General features: G+C 41.7%; 1 protein-coding gene across 1 annotated transcript in view; it reads right to left on the minus strand.

Annotated features, from left to right (window-relative positions):
• The window catches only part of LOC103175086 (ethanolamine kinase 2), a 121,092-nt gene that overhangs the window by 77,507 nt on the left and 17,327 nt on the right, over positions 1-26,258 (minus strand). Inside the window, exons 2-3 of the mRNA XM_042341432.1 lie at positions 9,223-9,482; positions 1,347-1,493 (exon numbers count right to left, since the gene is read on the minus strand). Of these exons, the coding sequence (XP_042197366.1) occupies positions 1,347-1,493; positions 9,223-9,482 (407 nt within the window). The remainder of the gene's footprint in view (positions 1-1,346; positions 1,494-9,222; positions 9,483-26,258) is intronic.

Genomic DNA, 26,258 nt, shown 5'->3' on the forward strand with positions numbered 1-26,258 from the left:
CTGCATGTTGTATGGATGGATTACTCTTGTAGTGGGAATAGCAAAGACCAGATGGAATTACTGGACAGGTAGTGCAATAGAGAACTCCAGCCCACACGCGACACCAGTTAAAATGTCAGACATGGTGCAGTTTAACAATGGAGTTCAATATAGTTCCTCCACCACTACCCACAACCCTCCACCACTCCACTTCTCAGATACACCCTCGATTTGAATATGGACACACGAGATATCAGGAGTTAGAATTGCAGCCAAACAATCTGACTCTTGTATATAAAACAGAATCGTGTTCTCAAAAAAATATTTGCAGTGTAGGCCAACACAGGGTTTACAGAGAAGCAATGTGGCGTCTGAGGATGGGAGGAGTGATCTTGGAATGAAATTTGAAGAGCCTTTTTTTTCTAAATCTATTTAAGGGGCAAGGGGGGGTATCCTTACAGAAAACCCACTGTACCGTCCTCCCATCACAGCTCAGTAAAATGTTTATTTTAAGAAGTGAAGGTAGAGTGACATCCTACATACTAAATCCTGGTTAACAACAGAGCCAGTGCAACGGAAGTCCTCGTCATTGTTTCCCGTGATGCATTTTCACTTTCTTCATTTGTCCTTTCACTCTTTTAGTTCTAGCTTCATTCCCTTTGGTGGTGGGGTTGTGGGGGGGGGGGGGGGGGGGGGCGAGATTTTTAACCAACCCCTCCCCCAATAGTCTCTCGTTTTTTTTCCCCCATTACCACCGATTTATTTCCAGTAGTTAAAACAAGTGTCTCTATGAATCACTCTACCTTATAGGTTTCTTAAGCGCTCCACTACACAGCAGAGGTGGGTGAAACGCTCTGTGCAAGGGATGTGCAACACCGGACAGAAACAGTGCACTAGGAGCATGCTTCCCAAAGTCAGCGCACCATTGAGTATAAAAATAAAGAGGGCAATGGCGTAAATAACATCTCACGCTCTCTCTATCGCAGTGAAACAAACCAGACACAGAAACCGCTTCATCTTGGCTTGAATCAGATGAAATATTTCAAATGCAGCTGCTAAAGTAAGTCAAAGTAAACCTTTTAACTGATAAGCCGACCATCTAAGAAAGCCTTATTCATATGACACTCTCTGAACACTTTGCGCCTTTCCTCCCACCCACTTCACCACATATGTGGAAATTGCCCCACAATTGCATTCACCCCTGAATCTGTTTTAAAGAAACCATAATCCTGTTTTATTTAACTTGTCATAAAGCCTTCAATTGACATCTCAGGCCACCTCTTCTTTTTTAAACTCTAGTTGCACTTTGCTTTGTAAAAACAAAATACCACCAGCGGCCAAGCAGATAGTTTGGAGCTGCGTCTTACCTCTTGTCCTTCATTGGCATTGGCTTGTCTGCACTGAGTATCGACAGGTATACCGAGAGGCTCTTCCAAAGCACTGGCTCCCGCTCGGAGAGACAGCAGTTCTCAGTTTGCACGGAATGAAATTGAGCCATTTCCTCCGCTACAAGTCTGCAGGGGCAAAGATATTAATATTAATAATAACCCTTGAATTTGATATAGCGGCTTATCACGTTTTCGTGACGTCTCAAAGCGCTCCACAGAATATACTGTAAAGTGAATTGACTGTACATCTTGCGGGCGAAACACGACAGCCAATTACGCACAACAGTGTCTCGCAAACAGTTGTGGATTGGGTGACCAAATTATTATTATTTTATTTATTTGGAAGGGATCATTACCCCCAGAAAGCAATCCGCCAATTGACTAATAACCGCGTTCCTATTTACTGCTAAGTAAACAGAAGCATGCGAAGCAAGATTTTGCCCTGCCTGGGTTCTATTGCTTGTGAGATGCATGCTCTCACCAGTACACAACAGGACTACCTTGGGGTGTGTGTGGGCTGGGGGGCGGGGGGAACACAACATGTTTTTAAGTGAAATGTGAATTGTTGGGAGACTTAACTCTTCCATTCATTAAAGCAAGGACTCAGTTACATAAGTCATACTTATTAGCAATATTAAGTGAAATCTCCTACCCCTCTTCTCCCTGTAAACTTTTTGTGTTATTTTCCAGGATGGGCAGATTGGGTAATGGCGTAAATAGCACCTGACATGGAAGGCGCTACACAAATGTAATTTGTTAGTTTTGTTGAGTTGAAAGGCAGGAGTTTAAATATGGGATAATTCACAGTCACTGTATATCAGTTATGATCGATCTGCTTTAAACACTTAACAGTTGTTCAAAAGTAGTTATTTCTCCCAACTGAACCCAACACACACGCACCCAAACTGTGCTCTTCACGAATTACCATGAAACCACCTGTTGCAATCTTTTACAAGGGGAATATCTTACAAGCATTAAAATCACAACTAAAATGGTTAGGACTGAGATCAGGAGGCATTTCTTCACCCAGGCGGTTGTAAAAATGTGGGACATTAAATCAATCAGGATATTTAAAAGAGAAAGATCAATAGATATATGGGATGTATAGTTAATACACAGTCTGACGAAAGATCAGGGCATTAGGATTAAAAAAATCAGCCACCATCTAATAAACTGGTGAAACAAGCTCGATGGACTGAATGGCCCAGTCCAGTTCCTGTTTTACATCTGTTCCCATGAAAGGTACGCTGTTCAACCATACTTTCAGTTATCTTTCGTAAAAGGCGCTGCATAAATATGACTTGTACTGTTTTGTAAAAGTTGCCTACCCTTCCAAAGGATTATTCCATCACAATAACAGTAATACTTATTATTGCATATCACATCATTGAGACTCTCAAAGTGCTTCAGAGAATACATTGTAAAGTCTACTGACTGTATCTTGTGGGTGAAACGTGGCAGCCAATTGCGTACAGCCCCCAAAATACGATCATTCCACTCTACAGTGAATCCTGTGAAGTGCTATGGGACATCCTCTTGACTTGAAAGGTGTTATACCAATTGCAAGGATTATTATTATTTATTGTTTTAAAATCCTGTATGCTAACATAACTTCGATTAACCTACAAGGAAGGACTTTTAGCTCTCAGGACTTCACTTTAAAGTAGAATGTAAGGATGAAGGAATGGCCAGAAACATTTGTGACCCTCTGGCCTTGCTTTCAAAGTAAACTTTGCAAGACCCCTTTCATACTGTGAACTTTTCTTTGGAATAAAATGCTCTAAAAGTGTTCTGTTCTGTCTCAGTCGAAGGACAAGAGCTCTCATAACCCCCGGGTCACTTGGTCTTTTTCCATTCCCAGCACTTTCAGGGTCAGCACTTTTCGAAGCATACATTTTTTGATTTTCAACAAATGCACAAACAGAACATCAAACTTAAGATGCAGCCATATGCAGCTCTGCCGATGATAATCTACCACACTCACATCTACCTTTATCCCTCATGAGCAATCCTCATAATAATTCGTACATTTTGTATCGTACCTTTCACGTCAGTACCATGTGCCAAAGCACTTCACAGGCTACACTGTAAAGTTGAGTGTGTTTTTTGTGGGCGACCCCACAGCAATATCCTACAAACAGCCATGAAGTGAGTGACCAATTTTATTTGTTGGCCAGGACACTAGGAGAAAGAAACTTTCTGCACTTTTCGAATATCTCCATGGGATTTTGAAGTCCTACTTGAACAGGCAGAGGAGAGGATATCTCAGTTTAATATCTCATCTGACGTAATAATAAGTCATGTTGTGCCCTGCTCAAAGAGTATTCTCCACAAACCAACTGTGAAGTGTAACATCTTTTCCCCGTTACCAAAACTCCCCACCACCCCATTTTTCTGCACACTAATTCCAAACCAAGTCAGATTGGGTAGGAATTCTTGGCCTCAATAATCATCGCACTCGGTGACAGGAGGCAGATATACTATGTCTAGTATTACCCTATTGAATGGCACAGCTCACTTCTCAGCAGAAGACCTACTGTGAACCTCTTCCCACTGGCAGGACCAGGAGAGCTGAAACACTATGAAGAGTATAGCTGCCTCCATCAACTGCCTGGAAATCCCAGTGCAGCCTGAACAGAGTATTTTATAGGGTTGTGGAAATCTGGAATTCTCTCCCACCAAAGGTTGCGCATGCTGGCTCAGTTGGAATTCTCAAACCTGAGGTCAACTGATATTTACTGGATCAGTGTATCAAGGGATATGGAGCAAAGGCAGGTGGGGTACACATCAGCCATGATCTGACAGAATGGTGTAACAGACTCGAGGGGGTGAATGGCTGACTCTTGTTCCTAGTGCAAAGTTTATTGGCGTACTCGGGCTCAAACCTCGCTCTTTCCTTCAGTCTGCAGCGAGAGAAGGCAAGCAGCAAAATCACAGCGGCCTGATCTCATTTGGTCAAACATGGCCCACTCCCCCTCCCCAAGTCCTTCTTGGCACACAGCTTAACAGGCTGGCGAAACCACGGGCCAAGGTTTCGATGATACTATATTAACATGAGCTCCCCGATACCCGATAGCTACTGCTCTATTTTAATACTTCGTTTTACAAAACATAATCTGATTTGACAATAGGGTACGGCCTTTCATAATCTGCCAAGAAACATTTGACATTTTACAAAACCTGGATTGCTTACATATTGCTGCCGTGTATCAACGTGGACTAAAATTGGCAGTGTTCGTAAATGGCAACATTTCTCTTTGGCAACAAAGCCTCGGTGGTCGAAATTAGGAGGTGAAAGTTTTTTTTAGAAAACAAAAAACAACCTGAAGAAAAAANTAGAAACCGCACAAACTCTGCCTCAGCTCAACGCAGGACAAGGACCGGCACCGTAAGAGGTGGAACAAGTTATCCAATCTACTCTACGTGGGGTTCAGTATAGATCAGCAGCGATAGCTCTTTTGTGGAAGGAAAATGCACAAAAAGCACTTTCCCGTGCACACCTGTTTGGAACAGCCAGGTGCTTTTCCTCCCATTGTTCTTCGACGCTGTGTTGGCAAATTGATCTGCTCACAGGATCTTTGGCACACAAAAATCCTACCCTCAACAACAACTTGCATTTATATAACGCCTTTCACCCCAGGTAGTGTCCCAGAGTTAGTGGCGGAGCACGACAAAGAACCAGGGTGGGTGGTGGGGGAAGTCACCAGACATAATCGAAGAGGAAGCCCTTTCAATAACTCTCTTATTAACAGGTTTACTTTCTCTAAATGATTTTACTAATTTGTGTTTGCCACACAATAGCAAGTACGGAACTCTTTCACCATTGCCTTCATGATAGATTTTTTCCCCCCACCTCCCAAAGTAACATAACTAGGAATTCACTTGTGACTCTCTCCCTATAACACCCTCCGGGGGACCCACGGGTTTTGTTTCACTTTAGAGTTTCTATGTTTTAACTCAGAGCGTGAACCAAAAAAAAAAAGGCATTTCCTCTGGTTCTGTGCATTCCGAAAGTCCAAAACCTCCAAACCAAATGGCGGTTGTATTTCAGACTTCTGTATTTTAACTTGTTTTCCTATATTATCTATATCTATATATAAATAAATAAAAGAGGCTGAGACGTTATTTGTGGAAAGTTGGCACAAATATGCTTCTTGGCAAGTGGTCCCACTGTAGCAAGATGTGAAAATATTCACAGTGGTTTGATCCTTTATTGCCAGACATGTGTATAAAGAGAGAGCGGGTGGCATTTAACACAAGGATGACAATCTGTGGTTTTCGAAACACTGTGGCTTTGTTTGTCTTTTGGAAATCCACTCTCAGTGGTAGGCCAAAGGAATTGGATTGACGGGAAGTAGGATCTCGTCACAAAGTGACCAAACATCAAATCATATTTTCCAATGTGCAATAATACACTGGAACAACATGGGAACTCAATGCTCTAGAGCAAGAGTACAATAAATACTCTTTCTGCCATGGGGGGGGGGGGGGGGTGGGCAGCAGAATGAATAACTTCTCTTTCCTGCCAGCAAAATTTGGTTTGATGTTAACCAAAAATGAGCACCGAAATCCAGGTCAGTAAAGAGATTTATTGACTAACCAAATTGCCACACCCAATGACATTTGTGCCATTACTTTCAAAACCTCAGCATAACACCCCAAGTTATTACTTTAAAAATATGCAATCATTCTTACTGAAGTGTTCGAATCAGTCTCTTGGTTTTCAGCTCCAGAGAGTGACACTAAGTGTATTTTTAAAGAGATGGGCACAGAAGGCTTGACTAACCAATTCCATGACATCATTGATGGATATCAATCTGGGAATGCAATCCGAAGTATTGGGTTTGTTCTATGAGATAGGGACAGTGGTGGATAACAGGAAAATAATAGGTTCATTACTTTTGACAAGTTTACAGAAAGATTTCAAAATTATTCATCCCACGAAACAATACAAATTGACATTTATTTAATACCTTTCATGTCAGGAGGACATCCCAAGGCATTTGAGAATAAGGGGGTGGGAGGCGGTGGGTGGAGGTCCTATCAGAATGTCGGAGGGTAACTCTTAAAATTATCTGACAATCAGTTATACGGAGTGGCAGAGAGAGTAAGGCCTCCATATATAGTTTGCATTGACAAATTCATAATTGTTGTTTCATTCAAGCTAAAGGTAAATAACAAGGAATATCAAGCAGTGTGCACAAGACAGTCAGTGAACACACTTTACTCAGTATAGCTGAACGAACGGGCTTGCAGATGTATAAGATCCTATATGATTGCAGTGAGGGTTTTGATTTCGCCACATTCTGCCAACCTAAAACTCAACGTTCTCATTTCGATTCAAGATAGCGACACATGGCGGGTTCATAGCGGTCAGCTGCCGGCTGCGGTCAACACCCAAACAAGAAAGTCCAGTATACTCATCCAATACTGAAATCATACTTTCCAGTGTGGAACGACTTCAGGCTCGAAGCCTTGGAGCACATATGACTGACGAGTGGGTTTGCAAGCACGTCTCTCTCATCACATTACATATTCGCCCACAGCAAGCACCACATCTCAAACTTGCAGTTCGTGTACAATGCAGAAACAATGCAGCCGAGTAAATTCCCTTGCTGTAAATTCTAAGCAAGTGAGCTGTTTTTGATGTTTTATTTGGAGGGTGTTTCTGTGATGGAAATCGGATTTCTATTTCTAAATAGGATTTTTTATTTCCACTGGCACTTTTCCACGCTTAAAATTATTAAATTAAAGTGAATTTTACAGCCACTTTACGCTGCTTAGAAATTTTCACAGAGGTTGCTGACATCAATATGCCATCATCATGGTCATAGGCGAATGTTTAACGTGCCCACTGAGAGGTAAGCAATACTGCAGTTATGGGAATTGGCATTTAGCTTTCGACTTGCATTATAAAACAAAATAGGTTTCAAAAGTACCATATGCACTCACTGTGCCATCACACAGATCGTTCCAGCACAGAATCATTCTGTCCAACTAGTTCCTGTCATTTTTTAATACTTCATACAACCTTCCATCCCTCCTAATCCTTTCTATTTACCTCTCCCTCATGTATTCATCATGTTTTCTCTTAAATACTTTGATGCTCTCCGCTTTATGTAGTGATTTCCGCATTCTTACCATCCTCCATGCCCGTCTTATATTTATGCTCCTGGTTTTGGACTCACCAACAAGTGGATACAGCCTATGGACGTCCGTCCACCTTATCGGACCCTGTCATAATTTCACTCACCTCTGTCAGGTCTCCTCTCAACTGTCTCAGCTTCAAAGAGAAACATCCCTATTTGAACTCTGTACCGATGTAATTCCCAATCAGCACCTCCTTAGCGATTTGAATCTCTTACTCAGCACACTCAAAAATAAAGCATGGATATCAGAAACAAGGACAGGAAAAAGAAGACATTTATTTCTATTTATTCACCAGTTATTGTCTTTCCACCTGGTTAAAATGTTGTGGACACAAATTCTGAAAATCCAATATTGACCTGACAATATATAGGAGGAAACGTTTTACCTGGATCTAGATTTCCTGCATTGATGTAATTTTTTAGTTGCCAGAATGTGGCAAACTGTTGAATTCAGTGTTAAATTTGAAATCAGTGTTTTGTATTTCTTACGGAATTTACAGAAAAAAAGTGTCAAAATTAAGGCTGTATTTATGAATTTGCCTTATTTTGAACACTCTGAAATAGAGTAAATCAAGAAACCCAGGTAAATGGTGAATACACCCTCTCCAGCCCCCCCAAAAAAATCTTCATACTTTGTGAGTTATGACAAATCTGTGTACAAAGAGACTCCACAGAAAATCCTATTGCAATACTGTACAGAAGCGCTGCATATCTCGTATGAATGCAAACCAGGGAGCTACTCTGCAATTTGGTGACTAAGGCCATTTGCCAATAGACATTTTGCCTCCAATGTGCCTGGAAATGGCAGTAATCTCAGCAAGTGCGGACCATTAAAGGGAAATTGTTCACACAATTTATTCCTAAAAGGATCGTCTCTGCATTCCAAAGATTGAGCTAAAAGGTACGAGATTCTTTTATTCAGTCGAGAAGGCTGGGTTTGCTCTTGCTGAGCTCGCCAAGTTTGTCTACAAGGTAGATTCTCCAACTCCACACTAAAACCTTCCACAGAGCAGAACCCATGGAGCAAGTGGTTGGGAAATATCTACAAGAACATTCTCTACATATGTCACTACATATAATGTGGGTTGCAGCCAGGATCCATGAATTATTTATTAAAAGGGGTTGGATGCGCTAGGTCCCAGCCAATTCAGCTTCACGTCTGCAGCCTTATCCACCCCACTGTTGGTGGCTGGGCGAGCTTTCACCTATTCTGCCCCCGCTCTCTGGAACTATATCCCAGAGTGCCTCCGATTCACTCACTCCTTCCCCTGTTTCAAGGCACATTTCAAAACGTACCTCTAAAACTGTGCTTTTGGTCATCTTTCCCCTCCCCACTCCCTTCGGCTCCCAGCTCGGAGCTATTCTGCCAAACAGTCGGGAGACATGCTACCCTTTACCAATCTTGATGTATAACATCCCAACTAATCAGTGCTTGTGTTTATACTCCAGCAGAGCCTCCAGGCTTCTTTGCTCCTTTCTCCCTCATAACGTTTCTCTGGGAGATATGCGAGGGCAGCACTAATCTACCTTAAAATATTGGATCCTTCCCCAAGGGAGAATGTACTCACCCCCCTTACTCCGTCTGACCTCGTCCTTGTAAAGTCTTGTAAAGTGTGAAGAGTGCTATATAAATGCATGTTACTGTATAATGGAGCCTGATGACTGGTTCACAAACTGTAAATGGTAAGAATACAGCGATTCCCTACCTGAAGGTAGAAGGCTCTCTTAGCAGCCACTTGTCTAAGACAGTCCCTTTCATGAACTCGTAGCACATGCCATTCTGAAAGGTGCAGTAAAGTTCTGGAGCTCGACTGTGAGCGTGGAGCATCTGAAAACTCTTCACTTCACTCTCGCGATCTACAAACAGTTCCGTCATTTTCCCGTAGAGTCTCACGAGAATAACGTCTTGCATCGTCTCATCCACGTAGCAACCGATGAGCTTGTTAGTGATTCCATCTGTAAAAGACTGGGAAATATGATCGAAAAAATCAGTTTTTTTAAAAAAAGACAGTAATAATAATAATCCTTGCATTTGATATAGCGCTTTTCACGTCGGGAGGACGTCCCAAAGCGCTTCACAGAACACACTGTAAAGTGAATTGACTGTATATTTGTGGGCGAACGCGGCAGCCAATTGCGCACAGCAATGTCCCACAAACAGTCGTGGATTGAAAATGACCAATTTATTATTGTTTTTGGTTTTGGAGGGATTATTATTAGGCGTGTGGAGTAAGGAAACTTGCCCAAGGTTTCGCCCTGCCTGGAATTGAACTCAGGTCTCTCGCTTGCAAAGCGAGTGCTCAACCACTGAGCTACAGGACTCCAGTGTTACCAAACAGAGCCAGACTGACACTTATTTTAAATACAATGAACCATCCAATAACAACAACAAATTACATTTGTGTAGAGCATTTCATGTCAGGAGGGTGTCCCAAAGCACTGGACAGTCAGGGATTTGGATCCCAAAGTGGAATTTGTCTCCACAAACGGAAATCCAAGGGTTGAATTTCAGATTCCATTCCTTTCTAAGTAAGACGGCTTTTATTTTAACTTGTTTTGGCTCCAGAGATAATTTCTTTTGTAGGGTTTAAGCTCAACTAATAAGATCACCAGCTATACAAATCTGAGTACTTACTCTGTACAATTACAAATTGCAATTATCCAATTGAGTCATGGGCAAACATTGAACACACCCCCCAACACAACAGTATCTTTGTATTTCAAGGTAACCTCCTTCCATATCCCCCACCATTTCTTTCAGCCATTCTGCCCCTTCTCTCTAGAACTCCATCTGGTCCCTTCTTTCAATGTCCTTCTCAAAACGTACCACTTCAAACATACTTTAGGTCATCATTCCTTCCCCCCAGTTCACATCCCCAGCTTGGGTGCCTGATTAAAACTGTGAAGCACTTTGCGATGTCTTCCTGACATGAAAGGCGCTGGAAATTATTGTATTTTAATTTTAGAGTTACAATGGAGGATTGGGAGGTTCTGGTATTGAAGAACCTGATCAGAAAGTTGTATGAAGTGCTATAGGGATTTTGCATGTTAAAATGCACACACTGCCCTCCAACCCTCTTGATTCCAAATCACAGCTTGGGTAAAAAACCCTCAACTGTCCAGGGCCTTCATCCTTACAACATGAAGAGCTTTATATAAATGTGCTGTTGTTCTGATTTTCACACAGCATAGCTAGGTGCTGTGAAGATTTTTGATGTGAAAGAGTAAAGGCAACAAGTGGAAATAAAGAATGAAGAAAGTTATTCTGAACTAGAAAGGCATACAGGTTGAGGAAAAAAGAGAAATAAGCAAGCAGAGAATAAAAAATGTCTGAATAATAACTATCAGAACAATGGGTAACTTTATTTTTCACATTAATTTGCTCTGTAACAGCTTAAATTTGCAGTGAAGAACCTCATTAATTCATTCACGGTCCAAAATAAGACTATCAAATCTTTAATTTGAATTATTTAACCGGATAAAGCGTGCATGTCGAATGCATAATTTTCACATACTTCTATTGCCAAGTTGGTACTGTGTTATTACTGATTATATCACTTGCATTATAATCTATAGCAGTCAGGCATTTAGATGCATTACTTAAGATGCACTAAGATCAACAATTGTAAACTGCAACTGGGTTTCAGCCCGGCTCGGTTGGTAGCACTTTCACCTCTGAGACAAATGGTTTTGAGTTCAAGCCTCACACTTCAGGGCTTGGAACTCATATAGTCAAGGTAGGCTGACACTCCAATGCAGTGTTGAGGGTGTGCTGCACTGTCAGGGAGGGGTCCTTTGGATGAATCGTTAAAATGATGTCCCTGTCTGCCCGTTCAGGTGGACGTTAAATATCCCATGGCATGACTCAAAATGTGAAGCGTGTATCTCCTGGTGTCCTGACATACAATCCCACAGATAAAATTGGTCATTCACTTCATGGCTGCTTGTGGAGCATTGCAGTGTGCAAACTGGCTTCTGCATTCACCCACAAAACATACACTTTACTGTAAATCCTGTAAAGTGCCTTGAGACGTCCTCCCAATGTGAAAGGCATTATACAACATGTAAGGATTATTATTATCTTCAAAAAGGCAGCTAGCTTGCCACTTAAGAATATAGAGGCAACATAATGCTAACAAGAGTTCTAAAATAAATCCAAAACACATTAAAGCCTCTTGTGGAAAACCAGTCAAAATAGATATTGCTGTATTAAATAAACTCCAAAATTCAACACAGGAGCTGTGGGTTCTGCGCTAAGCTTACAATGGATTACAGCTGGAACTAATGTAGTCTTGAACTGGTGTAAGTGCATTGTATCTTTCTGTGCTCCAAAACAGCACACTTTCCCTCACAAAGCTGCTCAATAGTCATATCATTCTGAGCTATACTCAGATCATCATAGTCATAAAATCTAAATTTCTACACTTCACTGACCTTACTGGTGCATTTAGCAGAAGTGTCTTGCGAACTGATGAGCTGCAAACAGGATATGCCCTCACATGGAGCCTGCAAATCACACCAAAGCTGGTGCAGTGTGAAAGCAGCTGAAATTAATCTCCAATCAACTTAAGGCCCAATTTCTGACAAGCGTCGTGGAATCTCAAAACTGGTTCATTTTCAGAATGCACTTACCAAAGAACAGAATGGCCCAAAGCTGCCAATTTGAAAGGGAACACAAGAGACTGCGCAACAAATCTTGGGTTCGCCGGTCCCAAAACTTGATGATAGAGGATGCAAAGTACCGATTACAATAATAATAACCTTGCATTTGATATAGAGCTTTATCACATCTTTGAGACGTCTCAAAGCGTTTCACAGAATATATTGTAAAGTGAATTGACTGTATATTTTGTGCGTAAAACGAGGCAACCAATTGCGCACAGCAATGACCCACAAACAGTCGTGGATTGAGTGACCACATTTTTTTTTGGAGGTGATCCATTAGTTGACTAACAACCAGGATCCTACTTACTGCTCGGTAAACAGAGGTGTGTGGAGTAAAAAAAACTTGCCTAAGGTTTCGCCTTAATATAGAGGCAACATAATGCTAACAAAAGTTCTAAAATAAAACCAAAACACATAAAAGCCTGCAGTGGAAAACCAAGTCAAAATAGATATTCCTGTATAAAACAATAAACCACATTGCCCGTTTCAACAATAATAATCCTTCTACTTGATACAGCACCTTTTACCTTAGGAGGTTGTCTAAAGCACTTCACAGGATATACTGTAAAATGTAACGCCTATGTATTTTGTATGTGAATACTGCAGCCAATTTGTGCACACCCAGCAATGTGCCGCAAACGGCCGTAAGTGGGAGATTGTTGGCCAGGACATGGGTTCTTTAACATCCACCTGAACAGGCAGAACGTTGTGAGTTCATGCCCCACAATGGGAATTTTAAACGTGATGTTTCAGGGAAGTGCTACATTGTTGGATGAGGGTTTATTAGCTGCCACACAGTCACTACACTTCCTGTGAAGCGAAGCAATTCTCTCGCTTACCCCTCCGATCCCAATACCACAGCAATGGTTCTGTGCCCCGTTTGTGTACGATTTGGAATTCCTGGTATGTTGCAGCAAAAGGCACATACTCTGTGGTATTGGTGGGATAGCACAGTGTCATGTCGGGAACCCAGAGTGACCGCGACTCGCCTGATCTCAAAAATCAGCATTAAAAGGCCCAATGTCTTGACAAAACTCAATTCGCTCTATATTTTCTGTGGCCAATTGAGCGTGGAGGATTTAATAAGCAAAATGCCCCAGAGATCAAGCTTGCTGTGAGTCAGAGTTGCAGAGCAGAATTAAAAGCCCCGCTGGTATCTAGGAATCAAATCCAGTTACGGTTTGGTGCTGACCACATGGGTTTTATGAGTGCAATAATGTACCATTGCTTGTTCCTCACCCCTTTCACTCCCCCCATTGAATTCCAAGTCTGCAGCCAGCATTGTCCAATCCTCTGAAACCCTCTTCTAAAGCCACTTCACCTTGTTACTATCCCGGCCAACAATCCCACTGATAAAATTGATAATTCTCTTCATGGTTATTTGTGGGATATTGCTGTGTGCAAACTGGTTACCACATGGGCCTAGAAAAGACAAATACCGGTATGTCTTGTAAAGGGCTTGAAGATGTCCTCCCGACTTGAAATATCAAAGGTAAGAATCGTTAAGGATCAAAAGGATTAAAAACTTTTTTTTAAAAAACAAACATCTTTTGGTCACCTCTATATTCCTCCCACTTCGTGCTCAGTGTCCACGTTGACTCCACGATTGACACCATATTCATTGAAGTTATTGAGGCAGTAATTTCTTTTGAGGAAACCGGTCAGATTGAAAATGAACTTGTCAGCAAAGGACTGATATGGTTGTTCATGCGGTGTGTGCGTTATTTTAAAAAAATACCCTCAGTGCAGTGGTGAGGGGGAGTTTACCTCTGTAATTCATATTTCTACCCGACTCTTCCTTCTTCAAAACCGGTGTCTAATTCGGAATAGCTTCCAGTCAGCCTATGTGAGGAACTGAGTCCCAGGGCTCAGATACTGCCACCCCTAGTAGTTGCGTGTTCAGCAAACTAGATATCTTCTAAATCATTTCCTTATTCTTTGAAAAGAAATGGGAAGTTGGAACTCAAGGGTTGAGAAAACCAGCATTCAGACTAATATTTGGGAAGAGCTCACAGGCAGTGGGACCAAAGTACTAAGTTCCTTTATTGCTGTGAATGGTCCTTTCACCTACCCTGAGAGATTATCACCTTCACTGCAACGTTTTTATTAAATTCAATCCTAGTCTTATTCTTGATTTCTCAATCCCAACTAGGAACCTCTCTACTGGTCAATCTTAACTAAACCCTCTCTGCTAGTCTCTGCTGAGACACCGTCTGGCGTGGAGGGCGCTACATAAATCCAAGTTGTTGTTGTTGTAGTCAGTGCTACATATGGACTCTCTCCTGGTCAGTCTGTGAAACTCTCTACTAGTTCGTCCATTATGGACCTCCATGAATGGCTTTTTTATCTGTGTCCCTGAATGCCGGGAGTCACCTACAACAAATGTTGGACTTGTACACTCCCTCACAATGAGGTGCCTCGGGATGTATATTGATCACTAACCAGCTATCATATTTGGATTTACCCCCTGGTTTGATCCATCCATCCTCCATCTTCCTCAGTTTCTATCACAAACACGCTGAATTGTTCTGCACTGGTACATTTGATGCTTCTCTGATTGCTAGCACCTTAAGTCATCTGATCGAGTATCTCTTCTCCTTGGGAAACATGCCACATTTAAATGCATTCAACTACTCTCTGCATGGACGTTTCGCCTCTCTGCTGGTATTAAGTTAAAACATGCTGCATAACCTACATGTGTAGTGGAGCCAAACTTGTCTCATCAATAATAGTGTACAGTTTTGTCGTGAATCAGTCAAAGTGCCTTTACACCCATCAAACCAAAGTTAGCTGCCCCATATCCCACAAGTGGGGTAGCCTGGTGATAGATGGGCCAAGATGCAAATACCCTAACAGGGAGTATCATATAGTTTGTCATTTAGGAGTCACCCTGGCTCAGTTGGTAGCATCTCACCTCTGAGTCAGAAGGTTGTATTCAAATCCCACTATTCGAAAAGAGGAAGGAGTTACTCCTGGTGTCCTGAGCAATGGTCAAAATTGGTCATTCACTCTATGGCTGTTTGTCGGACATTGATGCATACAAATTGATTGTTGGGTTTGCCTACAAATTACACAGTCACTGCACTTTACAGTATATCGTGTGAATCGCTTTGAGATGTCTTGATAACCTGAAAGGCGCTGTATCAAATTGAAAATTATTATCCTCTATTCTCATCATACTGCACATTTGATTGCACTGCATGTCAGCTAACTCATCAAAACGTTAAGAACTGGGAGGAGAAAGATTGAGTCTGAAAGCAAATTGTTCTAACTGGTGGTTAGAACTGGTGGTGGAACTTTTTAAGGCCCACTGACACTGTCTGTTCTCAATTAGGTCATGATCTCAATAAAACCCAGAAATGCTTCACAGCAATGACGTGGCGAGTGAGTGCTATGCTATAAGGAAAAATTTATCAAAGAAATACAGGAACAGAAGGTTTTGTTCTACAGGAAAAGCCCGATCACAAACTGGGAACAATGGTATAACAAATGTATGCTTTGCAGGATATTTCCTCTAACAAGGTTTTGCTGTGTTTTAGGTTCAGAACTTTACCATTTCGTGCCATTAATTCTGATAAATGCAAAGCAACGAGCTTCGGATCTGACACACAGATCAGAGGTAGCAATTCACAGCAGCCCCCATGGTTCCAAGACCACCTGCGTTTTATACAAAGTGACACTTCCGCTGTTGCTGAACAGTTCCCTGTTCCACCACCAGTACAGAGGATATGAGTCAGTCGGCAACTCGGTAATGGGAAATTACCTTGTGTCCCAAAGTCCCCAGTGGTGATATGTGTAGCTACAATACACACAAAGTTTTTTTCCCCCCCACCCCAGTCTTTCATTATCATATTCAAACCCATTTTGAAAGCACAGCAATGAATTTTGACCGTTGTTCAGGACACCAGGAGTAACTCCTTCCACTTTTCAAATAGTGGGATTTGAACACAACCTTCTGACTCAGAGATGAGAGTGCTACCAACTAAGCCAGGCTGACTCCGAATTGAAAATTCTCCTGCTCTCAGGCTTAAAAAATAATAATTTGGTTACTCAATCCACAACTGTTTGTGGGTCACAGCTGAGCGCAATTGGCTGCCATGTTTTGCCCACCAAATACACAGTCGCTACACTTTACAGTATATTCTGTGAAACGCTTTGAGACGGCTCAACAACGTGATAAGGATTTTTATTAAGAGCTATGATTATTATTATTATTATTAAGACCATTGTCCTGAAATGGAACATCATGCACAAGTATGGAAGTTACTTAAATTCACCGTTAATTTGAAAGTGTTTTTTTTTGCAGGTATTCAAAAAGAACCTGGCTTGCAAATTGAGGTGGAATTTAAAATTTTTCAAAAATTCTGTACGATCTCACAGCTTAAGTCAAAGATCTTAAGGCCAAGAGACACCATGATGTGTCCCCAAAGAGAACATTTCCCTCAGTCTTTTAAGCTGTTCAGCTAACATCCTCTCGATTGAATTTTTTACCTTGAAGGTGTCTACTGCAATAACACATCAAGGATATAAGTGCGCACATTCACTCCCAGACAGACCCTGCCAGCTTCCTAATTGCAGAGCAGTGTGCTTTGAAGAATTTTTTCTTAACAAAAACAAGCTTGAGTCTCACAGGATAGAAGGAAATGCTCCTTTTTACTCTATGTGGTGCACAGACTTTACCTAGTTCTCTATAGTCTATGACTCTTACCTCTGTCTCTATGGTATATGGACCTTAACCTGGATCTCTGTCGTGGTCAGACCCAGCTAGACTTCTGTAGGGCAAGTCTCTGCCTTCCAAATTACAGGTATTTTGACAGAACATGCTTGATGGGCTGACTGACTTATTCCTCTGCTATCACCTGCACTGTCTCTCTGCACTGCTAACCTATGCTCCATGTGGCACTGGTTAGCAATGCAGTACAACGAAATCCGTTTCCAATGCTGTTCATCTCGTTACCATCACATTCTCACAACCAGAGAGTCTTGTTTGGTCATCACACACACATCCCTCCCCCTTACTCAGTTGTAAACTTTCCTCTACTCTCCAATACTGCTTAGAACACACTGTATCCTTGGTTGTAGTTTCATTATTTTTTTAAGAAAAAAATATGCCCCATTTATAGAAACCAAACATTTGCCAACAAAACAAAACAAGCACAACTACAGGAACCGTTAAATAAATCCTAACACCCAAAGAAAACTTCCTGTTTGGTGCGAATGCCTTAAAATTTCATCAAAGCAGGGCACTGTTTTATAAAAAAATGATCACACCAATGTAAGAGCGAGGGCCAAAACAGGCTAACACTGTGCATGAGCCAAGGGACTTATGGTCAGTAATCTAATTTTTTTTCAAAAAAATAGCTCTACACAAGACCCGAGCTTTCATTTATACAGGGCTCTTCATTAGGATAATACAGGCAGATTGGACCTCAGTTCAACAGTCGTACTTCTCCCTACCTCTGTGACCTATTAACACCATACCAACCTGTCAACTCTCCCTGCTTAGCAGGCACTGGCCTGTTACATTTCCCCAATCTTGTCCGTTTTGCCATCGGTGGTCGAGCTATTAGCTTTTCTGCCCCCACCCACTGGAACTCTATCCCGGAGACCCTCTGCCTCCCTTCCCTTGCCGCCTTCAAGGCCCATTTCAAGCCCTTCCTCTTTGACATTGCTTTGGCCACCCTCCCACTTCCACCCCTCTTACCCTCCACCCACTCTTGATTCCAACTCCCAACTCGGTTGCAAACCCTTGATTATAATAATAATAATCCTTGCATTTGATATAGCGCTTTTCACGTCGGGAGGACGTCCCAAAGCGCTTCACAGAACATACTGTAAAGTGAATTGACTGTATATTTATGGGCGAACGCGGCAGCCAATTGCGCACAGCAATGTCCCACAAACAGTCGTAGATTGAAAATGACCAATTTATTATTGTTTTTGGTTTTGGAGGGATTATTATTAGGTGTGTGGAGTAAGGAAACTTGCCCAAGGTTTCCCTGCCTGGAATCTAACTCAGGTCTCTCACTAGCAAAGCGAGTGCTCTAACCACTGAGCTACAGGACTCCACCACTGAGCTACAGGACTCATGTCCAATGCCTTGGGATATCCTCCTGACGTGAAGTGCCCTACATAAATGCAATTTGTTGTTGTTGTATTGTGAGCTCCTCCACATAGATGCTGTTATTTACACCCCACTGACTCTGTGACACTTCATCCCATTATTTTCCATTGTTGCAGTGCATTCCTGGGGACCCCACGACAAAGGGCAGCCTAAGTCGAGATGGAATGCAAGATACAGTTGACTTAAACAGGTCATCAATCATTGCAACCAAGCTGCCTGCCGCGCTGGAAGCAATCTCATCAATACATATAATTAGGCTTGTTTCAGCAGGCTCCAATCTGCACGCAGCTGAGGCAGGCAACTTGGATCAAATAAACGCTCCCGTTTCACATCCAATAAGGTGTTCAATTACTGCCAGTTCATTTACTTTCATACAGCAGCTACGCCTCATTCAACCTGGTATCATCTAACACGAGGAGGTCATTCTGTCCATCAAGTCAGTTCCACTGATCCAATCAAGGCCAGATCTGATCAATTTGCATAACTTCCAAAAGCAGTTTGACAATGTAGCACATGCGACACTCCTTCAAACAAATTTGGTCACTCAATCTATGACTGTTTGTGAGATACTACTGTGCGCAATTGCCTGCCGCGTTTTGCCCACAAAATATACAGTATATTCTGTAAAGTGCTTTGAGATGTCTCAAAGATGTCATAAGGTGCAATATCAAATGCAAGAATTATTATTACTATAAACCAATGTCAAGGGTAAGACATGGACATGGATTCAAAATTGGCTACAGAGAAGGAAGCAGAGGATTCTGTACAGACACTTCCAGAGGTAATCAAGCTGATCCAGAATATTCATCCATTTCTACTTTACAACTCTGACCCATTTCCCCTGCACAGGCAGCAGTCAGATATAACCACCATTATTATTCCTAAACGGGCACTCATTCTGTTCTTTTTGACAGAAACGATAATGGTGGCATTTACTGCTGTTCTTGTCAAGTCTGTCCCACACAGTCACAACAATTAATGGCAAGGAAAATATTCCTTCTAATCACTAGTCTCACTTGAGGCTTGTTCACTTAAACCTACACTCCCGGGCTGTGTCCAAAATCTAAAATCAATTAGTCTCCTACAAGGATTGTCAAGAAACAAGTGGGCGTCCCGAGGGCTGAACTAGCTCTGAGGATACATTCTTGTTAAGTCAGGCAGGTCTGCAGGAAAAAATGATAATAATAATTCTTGCATTGGATACAATGTCTTTCACGTCAGAAGGATGTCGCAAAGCACTTCACAGTAAATCATTTTTATTTCAATGACAAGAATTAATTCAAGGAAGTAGTTGTAATATTGGCACTCGTCATTACAGAAGAACTTGGACTATTGGTAATTTAAACGTGTTGCCTCTTCTTGGGACAACATCGATCACCAATGTTATTTCTGGAAAAGGATGGCGAAGACTATTTAGCGCACAACAAAGCCAGTAAATCCAGTGAACGGAATGAAAGACACAAATACAGCCCCGGAAAGCCAAATAAAAGGCACCATGGATCAAAAGGGTTTTTCGTTCTCTTCAGAGCTAGAAAATAAGTTGCTACTTTTTTGAGACGAGACCAGGAAAAATGTAAGTGCTGGAAGATTCGACTTTTGGATTCGAACCAATATCCTTCAGGCTTGATAATGCCCAGATGAGACATCTTGACTTCATCTTTGTGGTCATATTTGTTCAAGTAGATCTGGTCAAATATGGGTCACAGTCCCTGGATTCCTCTGACACTAGAAAGTTGAGAGCAGAAATTACTTTTGATAGATTGCCAGGGGACACATTTTATGGACTTTTGGTAGTAATAAAGTGATCGGATCTTCTCCAGGCAATATCTTATCAAATGAGGTAGAAAACTCTCTGAATTTACAACGCTGAAATTGGCAGAGAAATTTGAAGATGAAAATGCATGTTTCTTGGAGATTGGTTGTAGCAATATGTTGACTAACTGCAGCACATTGGACTAGCTGCAACAACGCAGTAATAATAATAATCAATAGTTGATACAATTAGGAGAGAATTCAATGTATACACAAAGAAGAGAAGAGAAGAAGGGTATGGTAGAAGGGATTAACAACAGCAACAACAAAATTACATTTATAGAGAGCCTTTCATGTCGGGGATCAGGAGGGGTGGAGGCTTGTGTGGAATATATACAGCGGCACGGGATAGCTGGGCTAAGTGTCCTGTTTCAGTTCTGTAAAGTCCTATGTAATTCTATGTAACATTAAAAATTAATGGCCGTTTGCCGCCAGTTAGCCAGCTCTGCTGATGCACTTAGATGCTCGTGGGCGGAGTCGTCCAGAACCCCCGGTGAGAGGGATTCGGAGCGGCTATGATAGTGAAAGCTAACGGTTATATAAAAGGGCTTCGCAGCCAGAAGAAAGGTGAGATTTGCATCCCACCTGGACTGAAATCTGGTCTCAAAACACCAGCCAGGCTCTAATGTATTGGATCAGTTGTTACAATTTGACTACAGACATAAGCGGCTGATTTCACCTTTTCTCTAACCTCCACTTACATTATCTTAAATCTGTACCCTCTCATTACTGAGCGGGCAATCAGTGGAAATAACCTAGTGATATTTACCCCTGCCATAAATCCTTCATAATCTCGAAGATCTCTATCAGGTCATCCCTCAACATTCAAAGCTCCAGTGAAAAAGCTCTGAAATCCCTTAGCTATCTTACCATGCTCATAGTGTGTGACTTATGATTGAAGGTAATGAGGGAGGAATGTACATTGCAGGAGAGAAAAAAAGAATGTTATCCTCATTCACCTATAACCATTGAAACATCTCAAAAGTGCTGCTTTGCAATAATTATTGTCACTTTGTATTTGTTGGCAAATGCAGCATATTTTGATAGAACATACCTGAAAGGTAATTTATCTGGGGGTTTGTTAGCCAGGACATCAGGAAAAGTTCTTTTTGAAGAGTGCCAGGGGATCTTTAACAACCTGCTCAATAAATCAGGTTTAATGCCTCATTCCAAGAATGGCAACACTTACAATCTCCTCCCAGTATTATAATAATAATAATAACAATAATAACAACACAATAATAACCCTTGCATTTGATACCGTACCTTTCACATTGGGTGGATGTCTCAAAGCACAGGATTTTATTGCAAAGTGTAGTGACTGCGTATTTTCACCGCTTCCTGCCGCTCCGGATTTTGTTCTTTCGACCACAAAATACATAGTCACTGCACTTTACAATATATTCTGTGAAGCGCTTTGAGACATCTCATCAATGTGATAAGGCTCTATATCAAATGCAAGGATTATCATTATTTTGTAGGCAAAAGCAGCAGCCAATGTATGCACAGCAATGTCCCACAAACAAACATAGAATGAGTGGCGAATTTTACATAGGGTCTTGTTGGCAAAGACACTGGGAGAAATTGCCTTCTCTTACTCTTCTGGAGCACCAGGTATCTATGTGGTCAAGTAGCACATAGATTTGCACCTACACCTTGCGGAGAGGGTGCTCGCATGCTCATGTGCTACCCTGACTGGAAATATCAGGTGGAACTGTTCGTATCACACTGTTCGTTCCATATCACAATATCACCATTTAATCTGTGCCTCGGGAATTAAAACACTTTAATTCCCTCAGTCACGGTCAGTCTGTTCCATATAATAGTCTGATCCAGGGGCCAAATTTTGCAATCTAAATGACAGTAAAATACCAGTCCATTTTTCACTGTTCCCTTGTTCAGTTTTGTAAACCTGTCTAAATCTCATTACCTGTCCTCTCAGTAAAAAAAACACAGGCAGCTCTGCAAAAAGGCTGATTCTTCACAGACTGTGTCTAACTCCACCAGCACACCTCCGCTATTTATTTCCAGTGCCGTCTGAGCTCTCGCTACACTGCACTCCGCACAGCCTAGTAGACCATAGAGTAATACCATTTGCAGGTGGTAATTTTTCAGTCTCTCTTTCCAGCTCCGTGGACAGATCCGCTTGCTATCGCATGGTGGGACTCAGCCAAGCAGACAGTAATAAAATAAGAGTTTTTTTACACAAATCTTGTCAAGTCCACAAATTTTCATAACTTTGTTCCCGGTTACAGATGGACGATGCATGATTTCTTGCACCCACTATACCGGACGGGTCGCATTAAGTACAAGCCAACTCGCGAGTACAACCAGAGGTTGTGATTATAAATGCAGAGGTCTCCGTTTAGACAGGCTATCAGAAAACAGTGCAAATACATGGTCGTCACATAGATGCAGTTATGCACTTCAAACCATTCATTACCAATCAGTCAGTAATGAAATATAGGTTTCTTAACCACCCGGCAATCTAACCAGCAGCAGAAACAGATCTAACAGAGCTTAGGAGGAACGTCTTCGCACACATGGCGGTGGGAATGCAGGGCTCTGTGCCATAAGCTGTGAAGCAGAAAAACGTCAATGCATTCAAGAGGAAACTTGAGTCAGATACGAGAGAGAAGGGTGGAGGCGAGGGAGGGGGATTAAAGGCTCATGTGGGTTACGAACACCAACATGGATTAGTTGAGCAAAATATAATTTCTCAGTACTGTAAATTCTATGTAATTATATGTATATATGAATACAAGGATTAAATAAGATTTAATACAATTATCAATAAAATTGTCTTGAGTTAATGCATTTTATCCATTTCTTTGCAGAGAGCAGCCTTCGTATCTTACATATCTGCTTCTCACTCACCAGCGCCCTGGAGAGCTGTGATCTATGGTTGCCTCCCTACTCCCTTTCTCTCTCGCTCAGCGTGCAACCGCAACACATTTTAGTTACACAAATGTATCTGGCCCATCAGTAAGCCAGCGAATACCGTGCAGCAGGTGAGGCACCCATCAACAGCAAATAGAATGGTACTAATAGGTATGAGTATATTTAGTCAAGAATAATATTAGCCATCCTTGAAACAGCCAACCTTTATCATATCGTCGAAAGGTCTCAAAGCGCTTCATGGGATTTTACTGTATTTTGCAGGCAAATGCAGCCGTTTATGCACAAACAACCACAACGAAATGACCAGTTTTATCTGGGTTGATTGTTGGCCAGGAAACCCAGAAGAAATTCCCTTCTCCTTTCGAACAGTGTCAAAGGCAGTCAAACGAGCTCTAACATAAAAATAATAACCCCTGAATTTGATAAATACCATTGAAACGTCTCAAAGTACTTCACTGGGCTTCACTGTAAGTGTAGTGACCGTGTATTTGCTGGCAATACGGCTCATAGAAAGCAACCAGAAACTGAAGGACTGAACTCCATTACAGCTTTCAGGAAATAATTTTGAAAAATGTCCCTTTACTTATCATTTTGCCATATAAAAAAGCACCGCAGTTGCATCGTGCTCGTTGAATTTTAATACTCAGGAAAGTAGAAGCCACCGTCAGAACCTGGAGTCCACAGGGTTTTAATGAGCTTCAGGAAAAGAATCGAAAGATAAAAGTCAAACCAGCTAAAAAACAGGATCAAGTCACAAAGAAATCAAACAGCTTCCCCACTCACCCTCCCTCCTTTGCTCCCCCCGACTCCACCCCAACATCTCAAAGAAGCACTGCACCCAAAACTAACTGGAAGAAAAAGTTAAAACTTAGTCCCAGCCCAAGGGTATAAAAGTAAGGTGTACTTCAAATGAAAAAGTTTGACTACTGAGATAAAAAGAGAGAAGACGGTTCAATGTGGATCAGTAATTTTCCAGGATGAATAATCCACATTCATGAAAGCCAACCTTGTGCACATCTGAATTAACAGCTAGTGCTGCATTGTCGGAGGCACCGTCCTTCAGATGAGATGTTAAACCAAGTCCCATCTGCCTGTTCGGGTGGATTTTAAAGATCCCGAAGAGCAATTTTAAAAGCGAAGGGAGTTTCTTGCCCATGACAATTCCCCACTAAAACTGGCCATTCATCTCACAGCTGCTTGTGGGAAATTGCAGTGCATAATGTTCGTTCACAAGCACACAGTCACTTCACTTTATGGAAGCGCTTTGAAATGTCCCCTCGAAAGGTGCTATGCTACGTGCAAGGATTATTATTTGAAATTATACTTGTGATGTGTTCCATCGAGCTTTCGGAGGCAGTTTCCAGACCTCTTCTGGATCATAAAGCAACAATTGATAGGGTACATGTTCTACACTAATAAAATAATGTCTTTGCGTAATAAACATTGGCTGCAGACGAAGCGTAGAGAGCTGCAGTTTACAACTCATTGTCAGTGAGAATAAAGCAACCCAGAAACGCCAGGTTAGGGCAAGACACCGGGGATGGGGGTGGACATTCTTTTGTCAACAATCTGACTGAATGAGGGACAGCTTAGAAATTAAGAGGTTTAGCTCCTTCCTATCAGATCTCAATTTGCCATTTTTTAGCTTTCAACAACAACAAAAAATTACATTTGTTAAGCACCTTTCATGTTGGGAGGTCATTCGAAGTCGCTGTACAATTAATAATTTGGATTGCAGCTGGGGTTTGGGATCAGGAAGGGGAGGAGGGCAGGGAGGGCAGCTTCACATCAAGAAGGTTTAGTCAGTGGACAGTGTTTTGAACAAACGTTCTTTTCTATTTTGAATCAAATCATTGGCCACTTTCCCCTTTGGAAACACAATTCAATGAGTCTGTGAAAGTGCAAGTCTGAAGGCAGATGCCCAGAGCTGGGGCTAAGGCTCTGTGGTCATAGCTGGACAAGCTCAGCAACACACAGGCCATAGAAAGTTGGAATGAAACAGTCTCAATGTTGTCAGCACAAAGGTTTTTTGATGTAAATCTGACTGTTGGACTCACGAGAAAGAGTTTTGACAAAGCACCAAACTTGCTGTACAGCAATGAGTTTATTTGAGTGGTGAAAAACATCCATAAAATAGTTAATATCTGTGTTTGATACACTGCTGGTAACATCAAAATGTCTTGGAGCACTTCACAGGTAAGTGTTAGCGACTGTGTATTTTGTACGCAAACGCGACTGCCAATTTGTGCACAGCAGGTCCCACAAACAGCCATCAAGTGAGCAATTTATCTGGGGGATTGTTGGCCAGGACACCAGAAGAAATTCTCTTCTCTTTTCAAATAGTGCCACGGGATCTTTAAAATCCACCAGAAGAGACTTGTGGGGCCTCAGTTTAACGTCTCAAAGGAAGAACAGCACCTCCAAAAATACATTCTTCCCCCCAGCACTGCAATTGGAGTGTCAGCCTAGATTGTGCCCTCAAAGTCTAAATATATAGGCTTGAACCCCCAACCCGAATGTAAGAGTGCTACCAACTGAGTCGGGTTATTTACCAGCCATGGAATGAATTACAATTAACACTCCTTCACGGCAGTTTTCTTCCTACAAATCTTAAAACTCCCTTAAGTAGATTTTACATAATCAATATGTTATATAACCAATTATCAAAAAAGACAATGTTGATCATAGAATAAAGTCAATGCTTTTTGGCAACTTGAATATACATTCTCATCTGCCAACCCAGAGTCCCTTCGTTCATCTCCTCCACCCCACTTTCAATGCCCGCCTCAAGATTTGCCTCTTTGACTATGTTTTCAATCATCTTTATCCTCTCCCCCTAACCCCTCCACCCTCCTCAGTGCCTAACCCCCAGCTTGGCTGCTGAGGCAGCAGTGCAAAATGCTTTTGATACATCCTCCCGAAGTGAAAGGCGAAATAAATGTAAATTCTAGTGTATTTCATACTTTTTTTTAACATTTAACCAGTGATTATATAATGACTTAGTAAAGTGGTAAACACCGACGTTTTCAGCAGCGATATTTTACTGCATAAATGGAAGTGTACATTTTGATGTAAGATTTGGTCACGGAGCTTAGTGTTTTGTGACCAGGGTTAAAGCAATCATTCATCTTACCGGTTGCCACAGCCCATCAGGTTTAATGTAAATCCTCTCTTTGGGACTTTTTCATACAGCTGGCAAGTACTTCGAAAGAAATGTCAAATCAGGCCCCTCACAATACA

This window comes from Callorhinchus milii, unplaced genomic scaffold, assembly GCF_018977255.1.
Source record: "Callorhinchus milii isolate IMCB2004 unplaced genomic scaffold, IMCB_Cmil_1.0 Scaffold17, whole genome shotgun sequence".
In the NCBI taxonomy this organism is placed as follows: Eukaryota; Metazoa; Chordata; class Chondrichthyes; order Chimaeriformes; family Callorhinchidae; genus Callorhinchus; species Callorhinchus milii.